The 21534-nt window shown below is 40.1% G+C and overlaps 1 protein-coding gene across 4 annotated transcripts in view; it reads right to left on the bottom strand.

Moving 5' to 3' along the window:
- WARS2 (tryptophanyl tRNA synthetase 2, mitochondrial) overlaps positions 1-21534 on the bottom strand; it is a 102393-nt gene that overhangs the window by 52639 nt on the left and 28220 nt on the right. For all 4 annotated transcript variants that reach the window (XR_009734975.1, XR_009734978.1, XR_009734979.1 and 1 more), the window contains exon 2: positions 4767-5024. Coding sequence is in view for 1 of the 4 variants with exons in the window: in XM_061409596.1 (XP_061265580.1) it covers positions 4767-5024 (258 nt within the window). In the remaining 3 variants the exon portion in view is untranslated. The remainder of the gene's footprint in view (positions 1-4766; positions 5025-21534) is intronic.

The raw sequence follows: 21534 nt of genomic DNA, 5'->3' as shown, positions 1-21534 counted from the left end.
AGCTCGCCATATTGTGGATTACTCTTTCAATTGCTATTTTGAACAATAATATACCATGTGGAAGAAGATACGTCAATAATTGCAAATTTTTATATATTTATGGAGGTCACTGCCAAAAACCCTTTACAATAGAGAACATATTTAAAATAGAGTAGTTCCTTCTGGGGCTATGAGCTCAAAGTGCAAGTAATGGATGCAGTTGTACATAAGCCTTTAATTTTAAAAGTTGCTTTAAAAGCAGTCTGACAAGTGGCTACTTTGTGGAGATTAGACATTTTCACCTAGAATAATTATGGAAATAGAATATAATTTTTAAAATTGATACAACCCACTATGGAGACCTGTATGGAGATTTCTTTCAAAAAACTAGGAATAAGACTACCATATGATCCAACAATCCTACTACTGGGCATATACCCTGAGGAAACCATAATTGAAAAGTACACATGTACTCCCATGCTCACTGCAGCACTGTTTACAATAGCTAGGACATGGAAGCAACCTCGATGTCCATTGACAGATGAATGGATAAAGAAGTTGTAGTACATATACACAGTGGAATATTACTCAGCTATAAAAAAGAGCATATTTAAATCAGGTCTAATAAGGTGGATTAAACTAGAGTCATTATACAGAGTGAAGTAAATAAGAAAGAAAAAAAATGAATGTCATATATTAACATGTATATATGGAATCTATATATACATATATTAACATGTATATATGATCTGTGTTCGTTTCCAAGGCAAACCATTCAATATCACGGTGATCCAAGTCTATGCCCTGACCACTAATGCTGAAGAAGCTGAAGTTGAATGGTTCTATGAAGACCTACAAGACCTTCTAGAACTAACACCCCAAAAAGGTGTCCTTTTCATTACCGGGGATTGGAATGCAAAAGTAGGAAGTCAAGAAACACCTGGAGTAACAGGCAAATTTGGCCTCGGAGTACAGAATGAAGCTGGGCAAAGGCTAACAGAGTGTCAAAAAGAAAACGCACTGGTGATAGCAAACACCAACTTCCAACAACACAAGAGAAGACTCTATACATGGACATCACCAGATAGTCAACACCAAAATCAGACTGATTATATTCTTTGCAGCCAAAGATGGAGAAGCTCTATACAGTCAGCAAAAACAAGACTGGGAGCTGACTGTGGCTCAGATCATGAACTCCTTATGGCCAAATTCAGACTTAAATTGAAGAAAGTAGGGAAAACCACTAGACCATTCAGGTATGACCTAAATCAAATCCCTAACGATTATACAGTGGAAGTGAAATTTAGAATTAAGGGACTAGATCTGATAGACAGAGTGCCTGATGAACTATGGATGGAGATTCGTGACATTGTACAGGAGACAGGGATCAAGACCAGCCCCAAGGAAAAGAAATGCAAAATAGCAAAATGGCTGTCTTAGGAGGCCTTACAAATAGCTGTGAAAAGAAGAGAAGCAAAAAGCAAAGGAGAAAAGGAAAGATATAAGCATCTGAATGCAGAGTTCCAAAGAAAAGCAAGGAGAGATAAGAAAGTCTTCCTCAGTGATCAATGCAAAGAAATAGAGGAAAACAACAGAATGGGAAAGACTAGGGATCTCTTCAAGAAAATCAGAGATATCAAAGGAACATTTCATGCAAAGATGGGCACAATAAAGGACAGAAATGGTATGGACCTAACAGAAGCAGAAGATATTAAGAAGAGGTGGCAAGAATACACAGAAGAACTGTACAAAAAAGATGTTTCATGACCCAGATAATCACAATGGTGTGATCACTCACCTAGAGTCAGACATCCTAGAATGTGAAGTCAAGTGGGCCTTATGAAGCATCACTACAAACAAAACTAGTGGAGGTGATGGAATTCCAGTAGAGCTATTTCAAATCCTGAAAGATGACGCTGTGAAAGTGCTGCAATCAATATGCCAGCAAATTTGGAAAACTCAGCCATGGCCACAGAACTGGAAAAGTTCAGTTTTCATTCCAATCCCAAAGAAAGGCAATGCCAAAGAATGCTCAAACTACCACACAATTGCACTCATCTCACACGCTAGAAAAGTCACGCTCAAAATTCTCCAAGCCAGGCTTCAACAGTATGTGAACTGCGAACTTTCAGATGTTCAAGCTGGTTTTAGAAAAGGCAGAGGAACCAGAGATCAAATTGCCAACATCTTTGGATCATGAAAAAAGCAAGAGAGTTCCAGAAAAACATCTATTTCTGCTTTACAGACTATCCCAAAGCCTTTGATTGTATGGATCACAACAAACTGTGGAAAATTCTGAAAGAGATGGGAATACCAGACCACCTGACCTGCCTCTTGAGAAACCTGTATGCAGGTCAGGAAGCAACAGTTAGAACTGAACATGGAACAACAGACTGGTTCCAAATAGGAAAAGGAGTACGTCAAGGCTGTATACTATCACCCTGCTTATTTAACTTCTATGCAGAGTACATCATGAGAAACGCTGGGCTGGAAGAAGCACAAGCTGGAATCAAGATTGCTGGGAGAAATATCAATAACCTCAGATATGCAGATGACACCACCCTTATGGCAGAAAGTGAAGAGGAGCTAAAGAGCCTCTTGATGAAAGTGAAAGAGGAGAGTGAAAAAGTTGGCTTAAAGCTCAACATTCAGAAAACTAAGATCATGGCATCTGGTCCCATCACTTCATGGCAAATAGATAGGGAAACAGTGGAAACAGTGTCAGACATTATTTTCTGGGGCTCCAAAATCACTGCAGATGGTGACTGCAGCCATGAAATTAAAAGATGCTTACTCCTTGGAAGGAAAGTTATGACCAACCTAGATAGCATATTCAAAAGCAGAGACATTACTTTGCCAACAAAGGTCCATCTAGTCAAGGCTATGGTTTTTCCAGTGGTCATGTATGGATGTGAGAGTTGGACTGTGAAGGAGACTGAGCGCCGAAGAATTGATGCTTTTGAACTGTGGTGTTGGAGAAGACTCTTGAGAGTCCCTTGGACTGCAAGGACATCCTACCAGTCCATTCTGAAGGAGATCAGCCCTGGGTGTTCTTTGGAAGGAATGATGCTAAAGCTGAAACTCCAGTACTTTGGCCACCTCATGCAAAGAGTTGACTCACTGGAAAAGACTCAGATGCTGGGAGGGATTGGGGGCAGGAGGAGAAGGGGACGACAGAGGATGAGATGGCTGGATGGCATCACTGACTCGATGGACGTGAGTCTGAGTGAACTCCGGGAGTTGGTGAGGGACAGCGAGGCCTGGTGTGTTGCGATTCATGGGGTAGCAAAGAGTCGGACACAACTGAGCAACTGATCTGATCTGATCTGATTATTATAACGTGAGAGAGGGTGTGAAGAGTTCGGATAGACATTGTTTCATGAAATATGAGAGGCACCATCTTTTCAGAGAAAAGGTAGGAATGCTTCTGAGGTAGGACAACCAGGAGGGTGAGACATCTAAGGACAGCTAGTATGAAGAAGGTAAGTCCTATGGAACAAGGACCTGGAGGGTAAGGATGATGCACAAGCAATACCTCCAAGTATTGAAATAGCAGTCATGTGGAAGACAGAGTTTATTTATTACGTATTTTCAGAGAGAAGTTAAATGAGTGGCTGAAAATTACAGGAAGGCAGATGTTTGTTCAACATAAGCAAGTTCTTGATAACAATTATATCTGTTCAAGATTCAATCTGTAAAGTCATATGTAAAGAAAGCCTTCCTGACTTTCCTTAGTGAAAAAGGAAATTGAGGTAAACTGCCTTTAAAAGTCACGTTAATGATTAGATTCTATTATTCTTTCAGATTATCTCTAAGCTGGCAACAAGTTTAAGTTGATAACTGCATTTATTTTTTTGAAGATAGTCTTCTCATTCATTACATATTTTTAAATGGTTACTGTGTGTGAATCCTTACATTAAGTTCTGTGGGTGATTAAGTATGCATAAAAATAATGAGTGTCAGAAGTTTATGATCAAGAAAGGAGGTGTACACATGTATGACACGTACCACACTTGCATACATGTTAAATTTTGCCAAAACATGTATAACATACTATTCTTGGCTGGGGCTCATCATCAGGTTAAAGACAACATGTAATGTAAAGCATGATTCAGATAAAACTCTCATCTTCTTTGCTAGGGAGTTTCTTAAGTGCTCTGTCTCTAGGCCAGGTTATCTGCCTGTCCAAGAGCAAACTGACTCATCCATAGTAAAGATATGAGTCAAATATTCTGGCTTTGTTCTGAGGCCTTTCTTGGCTTGGACTCAATACACTGGACATCGTCTTCCAATTTCCTAGCTAGCTCTTTCAAATCTTCTCAAAAGTTATTATACAAAGAATGAACAATAGGAATTATCCAACAGACCTTCCAAATGCAATACCCAGCAAAGCAACATTGGAGTTACGTAAAACCATCAGTTGCTAAATTCTATCCCTCATCACCAGGAAACTAGTCAACAGCATGAATTCATCAGTTTGAATGCAACCCAATATAGAAAAACAATTCTTGAGTTAGAAGTAATAATAGGATAAAATTTTTTGGTATATGAAGCATTATAAACTTACCAAGTACAGTTCAGGAAATAGCTAAAAATATTATTGCATTATAATAATACTCAATGATATGAATACAGGGAAAAATGAAAATGAGACAGTTACATTTGATGAAGTCACTTTTGAAAGGTCAAAAAAAAAAATCACAAACAGGAGCTATATAAACCACTGAATTTTTTCCTCAAATAATCTGAAAATAAAAGTTTTCTCAGTTCTAATCTGAGAAGCTGACCTGAGATTGCTGGAAAAGGATGCTCTTCTCTGGGTTGATGCCACAAGCAAGAAGAGCAGCAGTCATGTCCAAGATGCTCTGCCGGAGGATGGTTGGGTCCTGGGGGACAGTGATGGAATGCAGGTCAACAATACTGTACAGCACGGAGTCATGCTCGTCCTGTAACCTCACCCAGCTCTCAATGGCTCCCAGATAGTTGCCGAGGTGGGGGATTCCTGTAGGCTGAATGCCCGAGAATATTCGCTTCACGGCATCTTTCTGGAACAAAGGACAACAAACAAAATTGTTTTTGAAGCAGAATCCATGAATCTGATGCCCATGGTACCACAGCTATGATGGCTACTCCTATTTTTCTTTTTTAATGAAATCTGACACTCATCATCCTTATGCATTTATTTTGTTCCTACTTGGTGCAAACGCTATGTTAGGTGCTATTAGGGGACAGAAGATGATAATATATATTTTTTTCTTTTTGCACCCAAAACCTTACAAATGCAAAGACATGTAAGGAAAGGTCTGCATCTCCAATCTAATTGGAGATAGAAGATACGCTTATGGAAATAAAAGGAACAATACAACATGACAACACAGTCATAACCCGTTTGGAAAGATAAATAGTGGGGTACAGGCAGGAATGCCCAAGAGCAAAAGATGACTGTGGTTCTGGTGGTCATTACAAAGACTTCAGACATAGAAGTGAAATTTCACTGCAAGTTAAAGGGGCTCCAAGGGTTTGTTATGACATGATTCACTCATTGTGCAGGTAAGGCAATGAAGGCCACAGCATTAGGGCTAAAGGTTACTACTACTTAATTCAGTTTTCTTTAAAAATAATTGCTGATATAATTCAATGTGCAGAATCATGGGTTAAAATTTAGGAAACCTATACTTCATTTCTGATATTACTTCTTGATAAAGTTATTTAACATTTTCACGTTTTAGTTTCCTTTGACTTTTGATAAAATCATACTTGTTTTTTTTTATTTCTTCAAAAGAAGTTTTTAATTTTGCATAATTTTTAAATTATAAAATCATTTTTGACATGCTTTCCTACTGACCTAATTTGCTGTTATTGAAGTCATAAAAGGAAGTGGGGAAAAAAATGTGCCTCTGTATTTGAAAGATTTTGAATGCCAAAAAAATTTTTTTGCCATACCATGTGGCTTGTGGGAACTTAGTTCCCCAACCAGGGATTGAACCTGTGCCTCCTGTGGTGGAAGCATGGAATCCTAACCACTGGACTGCCAGGGAATTCCCCTGCAAATTTTTTTCAAAATATATTTTCTGTCCCTAATACAGGGTGAAAAAATGTCATGTTTCCTTTTAATAATTTTGCATTGTATAGTGAAAAACCAAAAATGAATGTATATCAATAAATGTGCTATAACTAAAAGGCTTTGAAAAAATAAAATGCATCCTTATCATTTTTAACAATAGTAAAAATATTACTAATAATAGCCGCAATTTACTGGACAACTACTATGTTGCTGATATTTATGCTCAATGCTTTATATGCATTAATGCATTTATCCCTTATAATACACAATATGGTAGGCATATGATTACCTCCAATTTGCAGACGAGAAAACTGAGGTTCAGAGATATTAAGATATTGACCATGGTCACACAACTCATACATGAGACTGCAATTTCAAGCCAAGTATCACTGACTTCAGAGCTCATGGATGCTCCTTCCACTGGCTATCATGTTTTGCTTAGCCACCAAGTATTCAAACTTTTTACATTCGTTGTATTATTTTGCAACTTCTCTGTCGCCAAAAAAAAAAAGTTATGGGTGAAAAAGAATATTCTTATGTTTACTTGTGTACAAGTTTCTCTAGTGTACATAGTTAGGAGGTGAATTGCTGGGTCATATGGCTCAGCCAGTAAAGAATCTGTCTGCAGTGCAGGAGACCTGGGTTCGATCCCTGGATTGGGAAGATCCCCTGGAGAAGGGAAAGGCTACCCAACTCCAGTATCCTGGCCTGGAGAATTCCATGGACTGTATAGTCCACGGGGTCGCAAAGAGTCAGACACGACTGAGCGACTTTCACTTCACTTCAATTCAAGGTATGCATTCAGTTCAGTTCAGTCGCTCAGTTGTGTTGGACTCTTTTTGCGACCCCATGGACTGCAGCACGCCAGGCTTCCCTGTCCATCACCAACTCCTGGAGCTTATTCAAACTCATGTCCATCGAGTCAGTGATGCCATCCAACCATCTCATCCTCTGTCGTCCCCTTCTCCTCCCGCCTTCAATCTTTCCCAGCATCAAGGGTCTTTTCTAGTGAGTCAGTTCTTCAAGGTATGCATATGTATTTTCAATTGTACTACAGTGTGCTGAACTGTTTCTAAGTATGCAGCTTCTACCACCAATTTCTGTTGGTCCACATCCTCACCAACACTTTGCCAGTAGTTTTAATTTTAGCTAACTGGTGATATAAGGTAGAATCTCATTACAGTTTAATTGCATTTCTTTGATTATTTATTAGAGAAGCTGAGAACTCTTATGGTTATTGCTATTTTAATAACCATATTGCTCTCCCCTGTGGAGAGCCTATTCAGGTTATTTTGCCTATTTTTCTGAAGTTGGAAAATGTTTTTATTGATTTAGGACTTTTTGTATATTCTGGATCCTACTATTTTGTTAGTTACATGTGTGGCCAATATATTCTCTCCTTGTGTGGCTATTTGCTTTTTTTGTTATCTTTTGATAAAGAGATGGTCCTAATTTTACCAAATATGTAATCTTGATTACAGATTTTTATGTCATAGAACAAATCTTCCAAAATTCCAAGTTTATGAAGATATGTGTATACATATATAAAACATATATGTATGTGCATGCTTTAAGGTTTTATCTTTCACATTTAAGCCTGTATCAATTTGGAGATTTCTACATATGGTGTGAGGCAAGCATCTGCTTTATTTTCTCTCCTTTTAATTTTTCCCTATGTGGATACCTAATTGTTCTAGCACCATTTATTGCAAAGATTGTCTTTCCCACTGCTGTAGAATTCCACTTCAGCATAAATCAAATATCTCTATATGTCTGAGTCTGTATCTGGTCTTTCTATTCTGTCTCATTGGTTCACTGGTCCTTTTGTCTATTTCTGCACCAGTATTACAGTTGTCTTTTTAATAAGTCTTGGGACCTGGTGGAGCAAGGCTTTCTGCCTTATTCTTCAATAGTATCTAACTCACCCTTGGTCTTTTACACTTCTCAATGCATTTTAGAGTCATCTTGTCAAGTTCCAAGAGAAAAAAAACCTGTTGGGATTTTTGATTAGGATTACATTGAGGCCATAGATTGCTTTGGGGAGAACCAACATCTTTATAATACTGGGTCCTCCAATCTTGAAAACCATACAGCAAAAGAGAATTAATGCAGAACATGATGACTATAGTTGATAACACTGTGTTGTATAATTGAAATTTTCTAACCGAGTAGAACTTAAATGTTCTCCCTCTCACACACACAAATATGTAAGGTGTTGGTTGTGGTAATAATGAGCTTGATGGGGGATCTTTTTTTCCTTAATTTATTTACTTTTACTTGAATAATTATAATATTGTGTTGGTTTCTGCCATATATCAACATGGATCAGCCATGGCTATACATATGTCCCCTCCCTCATGAGCCTCCTTCCCATCTCCCACCCCATCCCACTCCTCCAGATTATCACAAAGCCAGAAAGGGGGATCTGTGCACAATATATATCAGATTACCAAGGTATATGTGCACTTTAAGTATCTTACAATTTATTTGTTGATATGTATCAACAAAGCTGAAATTTTTTAAAAAAGAATGTAACATTTACCACAGACTTTATATATAATATTAGCTCCTAAGAGCTAATCTACTTCAGATATGTGAGTGCTAAGACTACTTAAATTTTGCCTTTTCCTATTCCCTAAAATTTAAAATCCTACAAATACAGTCTATTTTCCCCATATCTGCTTATTTTCCTCTTTATTCTTCAGATGACAGCTATAAAATAGAATGTTACATCATAGTTCCATGATCCAGAATTGTGCTTGATCCAAGCACTCAGGAGACCTAAAAGATTTGTGGCTCTGAGAATATGAAAAATACCTTTTAAGTAACCGAGAACAAATATGATTTGCACTTAGAATCATACACATGTACACACACACACACACATACACAACGCCCTCAATGACTAACTCCTGAAATCATAATTTAGAGATATTATTTTAAAAATAGTTGGTAGATGAGAACTGAGGCTGAGGGACAGAGGTGGGGGCTGGAGAGGAAGAAGGGGAGAAAGAAAAGAAAGGGAGAGAGAGAGTTAGCATAGAATAAGTACCTATCAGTGAGGCTTTCTCTAGTACCTTAGACCATAGTAAGCCCTGAGTTCCTGATATGGGAATAAGTAAAGGAGCTTTCAGTGAGGTTAAAAATGATTAATGGGCTTTAGGGACTGATTGATGAAGAGACAAAGCAAAGCAGAAAAACAAGCTCTGAACTTAATAAATGGAAAGGAAAAAAAAAAATACCATCCAGAAACGCTTGAACTAGGATGAAAGGGGACTGTTTATGGTCATGTAAAAGATTGTAAGGACCAGGACTATCAAGCTGGGGGAAAAAAAAGAATATTTCCATACAAATTCCTCCATGTTCAGGAATTATCCCGCAGGACAAATGGAGACACTAATTCTTGAGAAAACTAGAAGAGAAAAGCACTAGAGGACAGACTGTGGGAAAAAAAGAATTGTGACCAGTGGGAATGAACTAGACATGATCTAATACATCTTTTTCATTCTCTAGTTTCTGTGCTTCTATACATCCAGGCAGAGGGAATGATGTTATCAAGAAGTAAGAGCAACAAGAAATGGTTTGTTCAATTTTCAAGGAGCTATTAAGAAAATACAGGCTCTAAATGAGAACTGGATTCCTGGCCTTAAAAATATACAGAGAGTGTCTTGCTCTTCGGTGGTGAGTTTATGTTCCCGTCTGTTCCCCCTGCAAGAGTCAGCAGGCAGCCTGACGGCATGGCAGGGGAGATACGCCTGGTACCATGAAATCATGGGGCTGGAATGTGGCGTTTGGGTGGTGGGAGGATGGGGGTTCTGTGTTCAAAAGCAGGAGAGCTGGAAAAGAATGAAAATGAAAGGAGCATGGGCTTCCCAGTGGATGGGAGGCAAACCACAAAGAAAACAGCTTCAAGACCAGCCCACAGGCATTTACTCCTCAGGCAGGCTGGAGCATCAACCTTCGATCCCTTTGCTGTGCACAGAGACTAAAAAGAAGGTCCATTTTACAAAATAGGTCTTCATTTTTATTTCAGATGTATTTCTTTAACAAAGGCCACTTCCAGTCAATGCAGGCCTTGGCTCATTTTGTAACAGAATTAGTATCACCAATGGGTAGCTTCAACGCTGAGATTTGATATATTCCAGAAGAGAGGATGGGAGTTTGAATTTGAATCAGAGGGAGAACAAATTTATCAATCTGACAGACGTAGCTCAAATCATTCCTGTTATAAGGGACTGAGCACATTCCAAATTCGTAATTATCATAACTTCAGTGATTGCATCCAAAAGCAGTTGAAAAATCCCAAGCTGCTAATTATAGCAAAAGATAATTTTTCTAATCAACTAAAGAGAGCTTCTGATTTTATTCCCAAGTGCATAATATACATCCAAAAAAGCCTGCCTACAAGCTTAAAAACACTTTCAACTTTGGTATGGAGGTGGCAACCAAAGACTTCAACTAAAGATTTCAAGATTCTTATTACAAACTCCTGCTTGTGTCCAGCTGGGGCATCAATTGTGTATGCATCATACCTGTTTTAACTATAGTCGATGGTAGGCCAAAAACTTGGCGGAACAACCATCGTGTCTACCTGGTTCCATGAAAAGCATATTATCACAGACTGTGATTAGAAAGGAATCAGCATTATCAACTAATTAGGTTTCAAATCTCTTTTTGTAAGTCTTTATTTTGCTAAATAAAAAATACAGCTTAAGCAGCTCTCTGTTAGGGATTCTCAATTCTATCATGTATATCACCCTATCACATATATCTAGGCCCCTTGCATATAATTTTCAACACTTCCTTGAAAATGTCTCTACCATCAACTAGTGATTTAAGAGCTGAAACATAGGAGACCCAGCATAGAAAAATAGCACTTCCATCCTGGCTGGGAGGATCCAGGTGCTTCTCTGAAGCTTTCTTTGGCCACAGCTCAGCATTGTTCTGCCACAGTCAGCGCTTTCTTTCAGAAGCACAGAGAGCCAGGAGTCTGGTGAGAAAATGCTGACTCAGCACCAAGCGGAAAAAAAAAAAAAAGAAAGGGTTCGTTTCTGCTTAGAAATGAAACCAGATGCTCAGACCTGGGAATCAATATAGTAAATATTAATTCAATATAAGAGAAAGCAGGTCTTATGTCACCCTCGAACCAGAAGGAATATGTAGGCCAGCAATTAAACCTGTAGGAAAAAATCATTATCAAAAAGATAAAAAGAGGAGTGACTAATCCATTAGACTGCGAGTTCCATAAGGGCACAGACGAGACGCACTGACCACATATTGTTAGGCCAGGGAAGCAGTTTGAAAGGAATAAACTTGAGTTTTTAAAACAGTTTTCTATAAACTTTTTTAAGCCACCTCCAAATTTTAAGAGCTGTGCATCTGTCTCCCACCCCACGCACTGTGCTGTCCTTCCATCACACAGCAGAATGCTTTCACAGATGTATTTTTCATTCTTGTGCTGGACTCAAGCAATCAGAAAGATTCCCTGGCACTTGCATGGGCTTCACTGCATGTGACAGAGGCAGGAATTACTGGCCTTACTTTCCAGGAAGGACACTGGAAGGCTAAGTAACCTGCACAAGATCACAGGCAGGTGGTCAGATCTGAATCTCAGCTCTCAGAACTGGACTCGCCCACCTTCTCACTGGTCTGCGTCAGGTTAGAATTTCTTGACTTCAAGGTTGGCCTGAACTTTAACTACCTTCACTCCCACCCACAACTCCCCTCTCCACACACATGCTTCTCCAAAAGGGAAGGTGTGCTTCTCAGAAAGGGAAGGAGATGTTTCCTGAGAGGCCCAGGTAACAGCTGGTGGCACAGCTGGGCCCAGAATCCAGACCTCCGGAGCTAGGCTCACCAGACCACCTGATGCTTTTGTATTCATATTTATCACATTCTTTTCTCCTGCAGCTATTTCTTTTGTAGCTCAGCATATCTTTGGGCTTATTTTCCTCACGCCTTTCTTTTCTGTTTTCTTTCTTACACATCAGTGAATAGTACCTCAGTCAATGTCTCCCCATCAGATGATGAAATATAAAATCTAGGGACTCTGGCTCCTAGGAGAGAATGCACTGTCACCCAAGGGAAGCTAAGCTATGTTGAAATGCAAAGCTTATATGTAGGTATGGAATAATCTGGCAAGTCCTTTTAGTTTTTATTGGAAGAGTGACTCAAATATATTATCTAAACACAACATAAATAATTATAACATGATATGTAGTGAGAAACACTTTTAATTTCTAACAATAATACTGCTTCCTAAACCAAATAAGCCAGGGTCAAATTCTTGACATAAACATCTTAACCACCACTACATAATTTATTTTTACATTGAATGGAACAGTAAATACAGGCAAGAGATCAAGAATACTAAAAATTTTTAAGTATAAAGAATGATCTGAAATGCTTAAGAAAATATTAGTTTTTCCCCATAAGAAAATTTGAACATTGATCTCAAAGTGTTAGAGAAATCATTGCCTAGAAAGATACAAGAGGTTTTTTTTTATCATTGCCTTTTTTGGTAAAATACAGGCTTATGCGTGTATGCTTGGCCATGTTCAATTCTTTGTGACCCTATGGACTGTAGCCCACCAAGCTCTTCCATCCATGGGATTTTCCAGGCAAGAATACTGAAGTGGGTTGCCATTTCCTCCTTAAGGGGATCTTCCTGACCCAGGGATAGAACCCGAGTCTCATCTTCAAATGTAATATTCTTACTAGATATGCCCAACATGTAGAAAAGTCCAAAGAAAAGCTTGGTGTATAGACAACAGTAGAGTCAGTGAAGGAGCCCCGGTGGGCTCTTCTGCCTTCACTCCAGCCAGCCTCATGAGGAGCTTCCTAGAGCACAGGTTTGCAAACAACTTGATTCAGTATATTTTCGAAATATTAATATGTTGTTGGAAAAAATATTCCTCCTTAGGGTAACAGGAAATATACAGAAAAGAGAGTTTTCACACAAAAAAGGCTGGGACAAAAATGTAAATACCACATACACAGACTTAGCTGTATGTATACATCTTTTCCTTTCTTCCTCTGGGATAAGGCTCGGACATTATGTGACCACTAATCCCTTTCCCAGTCGTCCTCCATTATCTTCCATGAGCAGCTGACCTAGTTACTTGCCACTCTTGTATTGCTCGTTCCCCTCTGCCCTCAGACTCTTCCCTCAGCCTGGATATCCTTCGTCCTCGTCTCTGCCTGGAGAACCCCTCCATAGTCTTCAAGGCCAAACAATCTTTCCCTGATTTTAAACTTGCTAAATATACCTTCTCCCTACCAAACACACACACACGCAGTCACTCTCTCCAAGAAGAACAGATCCTTCTTTCATCAGCTCTTCATTATTGCACATATCAGCCTGGTAACTTGGTAAATATTTTCTTATTTGCTTAGTAAATATTTTCCCACCTAGAATATGAGCTCTCCAGGGCTGGGGCTGTCTTTTTCATCTTATATCCCTAGTACATAGCAGTGCCAGGCACATTGTGAGCATCTACTAAGTGTTAGTGGAATAAATGACAAATCTCCCACTCCTACCCCTGACTCTGGCTCCATGTAAAGGGCAAAATAACTACACACAGAATGAACCGAATGTTCCAGTTATAGGTAGTTCCTAAACAAATTACGTTCATGTTTGAAAACTGGTTTTCTGAAACTCAGAAACTCAATTCTTTAAAAGGCAGTTAAACTCCTGGAAGGCAGCCCATGGAAGCCTCATTGAACCCACAGTACTCCTAAAGGATGGTTTTAACAACAGTATTTCAGCTGCACCTAAACACCATTCATAAAATTGTTTCTGTGGGAAAGTGAAATCCAAGTTCTATTTTGGGACACACGAGAACTACCTACCCAGTGGTGGCTCTGACTTCAGAGCAGAAAGCACTTAAGAGGAACAATCTGGTAGGAAGAGCAGGCTGTATTTGCATACGGACTTTTGAGATTAGATTTACGATTATTTGGAGGAGAAGGGGACGACAGAGGATGAAATGGTTGGATGGCATCACTGACTCAATGGACATAAGTTTGAGTAAACTCCGGGAGTTGGCAATGGACAGGGAGGCCTGGCATGCTGCAGCCCATGGGGTGACAGAGTCGGACACAACTGAGCGACTGAACTGAACTGAACTGGAGGTGGAGCAACATGTGGGAGCTTCCTTCAGCATTATCAGCTTACCTAACACTGATATTGTGCCTATATGGTCTGTCCTGGAGGTGGCTGCCCTGGCTGCCACTGCTGAGAAGAAAGTTCAGAAGGTGGAAGGCAGGTGCTGGAGCAGAGGTTCCCACCCTATGTCTCTGTACCTGCAATATCACCTGAATAGGGACCTTTTAGGAATGCAGATACCTGGGCTCCAATCCAGACCTACCAATAAGCTCAGATACCTGGGCTTATTCCAGAAGAAAACTTAAAGAGTTATGCAAGCTGTGCCTTGACAAGCCTTCCAGGTGACTCTGATGCCCTCATTTGAGAGGGGCTTTGGGGGCACTCATATGTAGTCTTAAAATTCACTTCAACTACATAAAATGAGGTACAAATGAAAACATTTGAATAAAAGACAGAAGATACATTTTTAAGCTACCAGTTCTCAATCTTGTCTACACAGTGATCACCTGGGAGCTTTGAAAAATACCAGTGCCTGGGTCCCATCCTCAGAGATTTTGGTTTAATCAGTGTGAGATTTGGCATGAGCATAGGGAATTTTTAAAAGTTCCCTGTGTGATTCTAATGTGTGTCCAAGATTGAAAAACCACTATTCCTACCAACTACTACATAATTACTCTCTAAAACTGCCGACCTGATTGGAAACATAGAAATACACGCACACAAACAAACGCATACACACACATGAGCATACAAATGGACTACAAAAATGCGAAAAGTTCACTTGCTTATAATTTACATTTCAAGGTAATAAAATCCCTGAGCATTTATGCATTAATCCACAGTCAAGGATCCCTTTGGCTTTAGGCAGAAGTTCAGCAAATTATGGTCAACAGATTATGAAGGTGTGGCTAGAGTCCCTACATTGGTGAGAAAAGATCAAGTAAGCACACTACCTTCCACCATTAGGTAAACTTACTTGACAATGCCCAGTCTCATAAATCCTTATGGCTCAGGGATTCAAGAAGCTTCCCAGCTGGCACTTGTGGTAAAGAACCCACCTGCCAATGCAGGAGACATGAGATGCGGGTTCAATCCCTGGGTCGGATCCCCTGGAGGAGGGCACGACAACCCACTCCAGTATTCTTGTCTGGAGCATCCCATGGACAGAGGAGCCTGGCGGGCTACAGTCCATAGGGTCATAAAGAGTCAGACACGACTCAAGTGACTTAGCAAGCAGGGATTCAAGAAGCACGTAGAGCCCAGACATTGACAAGAAAATAATCCCACTAAGATTTTGATATCAGAATCGTAATGGATAGAATACAAAATTATCACTGTATAGAATGCTTTTTTCTACCTATTTCCCTGTGTGAAAAATTCTCTAACTTCCTCTAACCCCTACAGAGTCTGAATTCAAAACTCAGGCAGTTGTAGCTGGGTTTCATGGTCAGCTCAGTCAGTTGAGGAAAACCTGAACTAACCACTGGTGGCCTTGGATAAGTGAAACCAAGATGCCAGAAATTCTTATATCCAACAAATGAAGGAACTCCATGACCTCGGTGTTCTGAAACTTTGAGAGACAGCATGAATATCTTGCAGGGTTCCCTAGTGATTCAAACAGTAAAAAATCTGTCTGCAATTCAGGAGACCCAAGTTTGATCCCAGGGTCAGGAAGATCCCCTGGAGAAGGAAATGGCTGCCCACTCCAGTATTTTTGCCTGGAGAATTCCATGGACAGAGGAGCCTGGCAGACTTCAGTCCATGGGATCGCAAAGAGGCGGACACGACTGAGCAGCTGAGCACACACATACACACAATACTACAAACAGAGAAAAAAAAAATTCTAAAGTTATTTTCTCGGTATAAAAATATTTCACCAAAAAAACTCTTCGACTATCCTAAATACTACTGGGTGAAAAAAGTTATTTTGCAGGACCCATGGCCCCCTTTCTCATCATCCAACCTGTGCTCCTGCTGCTAAGTCACTTCAGTCGTGTCCGACTCTGTGCGACCCCATAGACGGCAGCCCACCAGGCTCCCCCGTCCCTGGGATTCTCCAGGAAAGAACACTGGAATGGGTTGCCATTGCCTTCTCCAAGGCATGAAAGTGAAAAATGAAAGTGAAGTCACTCAGTCGTGTCCGACCCTCAGCGACCCCATGGACTGCAGCCTACCAGGCTCCTCCGTCCATGGGATTTTCCAGGCAAGAGTACTGGATCGGGGTGCCATTGTCTTCTCCCATCCAACCTGTAGACTGATACAATTCCCAGGGTTGTTTGAATAGTATTTGTTTCAGTTCAGACCCTTCTGTCAGCTCATTCTGTTAACTTTAGAATAAGTTAGAAAAATGGCAAACTCAAGCAGTAAAATATGATGACTGTGATAACTTGTCTGGTTATTTATCGTGGTTAAGCAGTAGGCTTTAGCACCACACTGCCTGGGCTGAGTCCTGGCTCTATGACTTATATGGTCTTAAACACCTACAAAATGGGATAATAATATACCAGACTCACAGGGTAGATGACTTTATTAGTGATGAGTTTTTTAGTGTAAAGTGCTTAGTGCCTGGCATGGAGTAAGCTCTCCAGAAAATATCTGATCATTGATGGAGGTCAAATTTTTAAGTGTTTAAAGATTTTCACCCAACCATCCAACAGTAGGGCTTCCCAGGTGGTGCTAGTGGTAAAGAACACATCTGCTAATGCAGGAGACACAAGAGCAACAGGTTCTATCCCTGGGTCGGGAAGATCCCCTGGAGGAGGGCACAGCAACCCACTCCAGTATTCCTGCCTGGAGAATCCCATGGGCAGAGGAGCCTGGCGGGCTTCAGTCCATAGGGTCACTAAGAGTTGGACACGACTGAAGTGATTTAGCATGCACATACGTGTCCAACATACAGAAATGTGTCCTACAGAAATACTCATATTAGAATGTAAGTCTACCTGGCATTCCCTATATGAGTAATGACAAAAGGACTACAAGCAACTAAATGTCCATTAGGGAACATACTAAATAAACAGTAGTTTTATTTTTAAATGATGGAGTAGCATGCAACAGATAAGAAGAACATAAGTACTAAGAGCACAGAGTGGAGGTGAAGAGGCCCAACTCTGGAGTCAAAGGGCCAAATCCAATACTAGCTCTGTACACACTAGCTGTGTTTCCTTGTGCAAGTCACCGAACTTTCTCATCTGTAAAATGGGTGTAATAATAGCACCCTCCTCAAGGCCTGAGAACAATGCATAGCCCACAGAAGTTCTATATGCTATGCTAAGTCACTTCAGTCGTGTCCGACTCTGTGCAACCCCAGAGACGGCAGCCCACCAGGCTCCCCCGTCCCTGGGATTCTCCAGGCAAGAACACTGGAGTGGGCTGCCATTTCCTTCTCCAGTGCATGAAAGTGAAAAGTGAAAGTGAAGTTGCTCAGTCATGTCCAACTCTTAGCGACCCCATGGATTGCAGCCTAACAGGCTCCTCCGTCCATGGGATTTTCCAAGCAAGGGTACTGGAGTGGGGTGCCATTGCCTTTGACAAGGAAGGTGAATACACATTTAACTTAACAGTGGTTATCTCAAAGACTGGGAATAAGCAATGATTACTTTTTTGACACTCTTGTATTTATTTAACTCTTTTTAAGGGCATGAACATTTTTTGTAGCCAAATTAAAAAAAATAAATGCCTGGTTTTACTGCATATGGCCCGATGATGATTAATTTACATATAATTACAAGAGTCTCATACCAACAGGAATGTCAGGTATTATCATTTTCATTTTACATAATGGGAAATAAAGACATGAATAAAGTGAAGTGATTGATTAAGCTCACACATGAAGTTATTTGTAAGATGGAACTAGAACAGAACAACATAATGTAATAGAAAACAGATTTGGGGGATCAGACAGTCCTGTAGCAGGTTCAATTGCTTCTGCATATCCCAGCACTTTGTACAAATTCTTTAATCTCTCTGAACTTCAGTTTGATAATCTGAACAATGAGGTTAATAATAATAATGGCTAATATTTGTTGAGTGCTTACTATGTACAAATACTCTAGCAAGAGCTATGAATGCATTATCTCATTTAATCCTTACAAAAAGCCTTATGAGGTAGGTAGTATTATCAACTCTGTTTTATAGGTGAGGAAACTGAGGCACAGAGGGGTTCAGTAAGCAATGAATGTCTAATAAATAGTGGAGTCAGGGCCTGAACAGAAGCAGATCAAATTCAGCTATACATGCTTCACTTAGTCCAGAGACTTGGTGCATACACATGAAGGGGAGGGACCCACTGCAGGACAGAGTGGACTCCTGGAACCACCAGCAAGCCTCCCTGTGAGACTAGACTCTCTGTAGATACTTCAGAAGGAGTGTATGAGAATACAACAAAGCACTCAATAAATTATTTGCTTTTATCCCTCTGCTTCAATAAATGATGCTACCTCCTAGACTGTACAACCTCAAATCTGCTGTAATTTTATGTTCACATAATGAACTTCTGTGGGGATGTGTGATTCTCTCTCTTGCACTGCACACAGTAAAGATAATTGCCCTGTGTACTTTTTGTTTTCCTTTAGAAGTGGTGGCCAGTACAGGGCAGGTGACAGGGACAGTGGTTCTTATTCATCTGGGCAGCAGCTTCGGTGCTAATTCTAAACACAGGTGGTGAGAGAGACAGCCAACAGGAAGGGGGAAGGAATCACTGCTGACATGTGCAACTGGCAAGATTGATGGTTTCCCTCTCTCTTTCTCCCCAGTGCGTCGGCCTGGGGGCAGAGATGCAGGAGCTGCTGTGCTGGGGACAGTAAAATACACAGCGCAACGTCTACCTTGTGGCCACGCTGATTAATGAGACTGAAATGACACAGAAAACAGGCGGTGCTTCGGAAGGAGAATTCACAGGCCTTTCTTTCTTTAATGATTTCAACAAAAGCAGTTCCCATAAACAGCTGGGTTTGAACTGGAATACCCCGCGGTTACAGCAAGGCAGGGGTGTATTTGGTGGAATGTGTGGAGCAAAGGGTGAGGGTATAAGGGGAGTTTGTAATGAATTAAATTCATTTGTGATCACTGGGTACAAATCATAATGAATGAATTCCTTTCCTCTGTCTGTTTAGCTGAAAAATGTCATAAAGTCTGGGTAAGATATTTACTTACCTAACCATGTAAAGAGGACATAGGAATATACCCACAAAGACTTTTTGCCCCAATGAAGGCACTCATTTAGTTTTTTAGAGCTGAGAGATGGTATCATCAATTTGTCGTGTTTTACCACAGCTACATAATGTATGTATTAAAACACAGTACTCTCTTTTTGAGAAAAGATGAATTTGAATACCAAATATTATTTCTAGTACTTAGTATCAACTATTTACAAGGTATATTCATTAGGATTTCCCACCAACAGCTCTTCAAACTTAATATGATATCCAAAATTAAATCTACTGGCTCATAACCTTCCAGTAAACTGCCCACAAACCTGCTCTTCTGTATTTTCATTCGTGGCTAATGACAGAACCATCCACTCAGTCTCCCAAAGGTAGCAGCCAACCAGATTCTTTCGTTTCCTTCATCAGATTCTGTGGGTTAAAATCCTGACTCCTTCAATCGCTAGATATGTGATCTTTGGCAAGTACTGGGTTGACCAAAAAATTCACTTGTGTTTTTCTGAAACAGTGTATAGAAAAACCCTAATGAACTTTTTTGGCCAACCAACCCAATATTTGTGACTCAGTTTCTTCCTCTGAACCAACATTTTAATGGTATTAATACTACTTCATAGGGTTATTATAAGAATTAAATATATTAGTACATAAAAAGTGCTTAGAATAGTGCCTGGCACAAAGAACGTACTCAATAAATATTAGCAATGATTGATCTTAAATGTGCTCACTGCATTTATATACATAAAATTACATGAGGTGATGGATGTGTTAACTAACTTCACTGCAGTAACCACTTCACAATAATATGGGTAACAAACCATCTTGTTGTTCACCTTAAACATACAATATGTCAAATATGTCTTAAGCTGGAAAAAATCAGCTGTTATTATTAACATTACCTAACCAATTGCTAAATCTTCAGGGACAGTTTCCAACACAATTTCACTACTCCCTCTCCATCAACAGTCTAATCTCCAATCACTTCACCTGTGCTGTTTCAGTGGCTTCTGTCTAGCATCTATATCCACCATATCACTATCTGAACTATCTTTTTAAAAGAGTGACTCTCCACTGGTTTGTCCTTTTCTACAGAGTCAAGTCCAAACCCCTCAAGTTAGTGTATAAAATCCTTCATAATCTGACTTCACACACATACAGATAACAGACCTGGCAGGGGCAAGTAGCTCCCTGAATGAACCCTAATTAAGCAACTGAGAAGTCTCATTAGAAACTCCAGGTTAATGATTTATAGTTAATATTTTATAACATGCTATTTTTCATTTATCATCCTTAGCATCAGAGCCAATATTGTATTCAATTAAAACCACAAGAGCAATCTTCAGGATCTATAATTTAAAACCCAAATGTACAAAATATTTATATGCCAGCTGATATTATTCTAGGTCAGATTAAATTTAGAGCATTTCCATTGCTGAGTATGCCCCTCCACCAAATTCATTCTATCTAGAACTTCAGAATGTGACCTTACAGGGAAGTAGGGTCTTTGCAGATGTAATTAACTAAGACGAGGTCATACCAGATCAGAGTGGGACCTAAATCCAATGACTACTGTCTTTATAAGGAGAGGAGACAACACATAAAGATACAGAGGGGAAAGGTCATGCACCAAAGGAGACAGAGATGGCAGTGATGTAGCTGCTAGTCAAACGCCCGTGTTTGCAACAAGTCACCAGAATCTAGAAAAGAGTCCAGGAAGGATTCTTCCCTAAAGCCCCTGCAGAACAGCATGGCCCTGCTGACACCTTGATTTCAGACTCTGAGCCACCAGGCATGTGACACGATACATTTCTGTTGTTTTAAGCCATCTGGTTTGCGACACAGTTAACGCAGCCTTAAAGAATAATACGCTTGGATAATGTGGTAAACTAATACGATGAGTCTTTCAGGGCCAGTCTGTTAGGACACTGAGCTTCTTCTCCAGAGCTGCCCAAGCCCATGATGGGGCCAGGCAGACTAGAACACGAGCATTCTGCATTAGCTATCGTGACTGGCCAGACCACAACCACACATACGCAGGTAGTGGTGCTGAGGTCAGGAAGCATTTTTATTAGGTTCAGTTCAGTTCAGTTCAGTCGCTCAGTCGTGTCCGACTCTTTGTGATCCCATGAATCACAGCACGCCAGGCCTCCCTGTCCATCACGAACTCCCACAGTCTACCCAAACCCATGTCCATCGAGTTGGTGATCCCATCCAGCCTACAT

The sequence above is a fragment of the Bos javanicus genome, chromosome 3 (assembly GCF_032452875.1).
Source record: "Bos javanicus breed banteng chromosome 3, ARS-OSU_banteng_1.0, whole genome shotgun sequence".
In the NCBI taxonomy this organism is placed as follows: Eukaryota; Metazoa; Chordata; class Mammalia; order Artiodactyla; family Bovidae; genus Bos; species Bos javanicus.
Note: the sequence above shows the minus strand (reverse complement) of the source record. Positions and strands in the feature narration are given on the sequence as shown.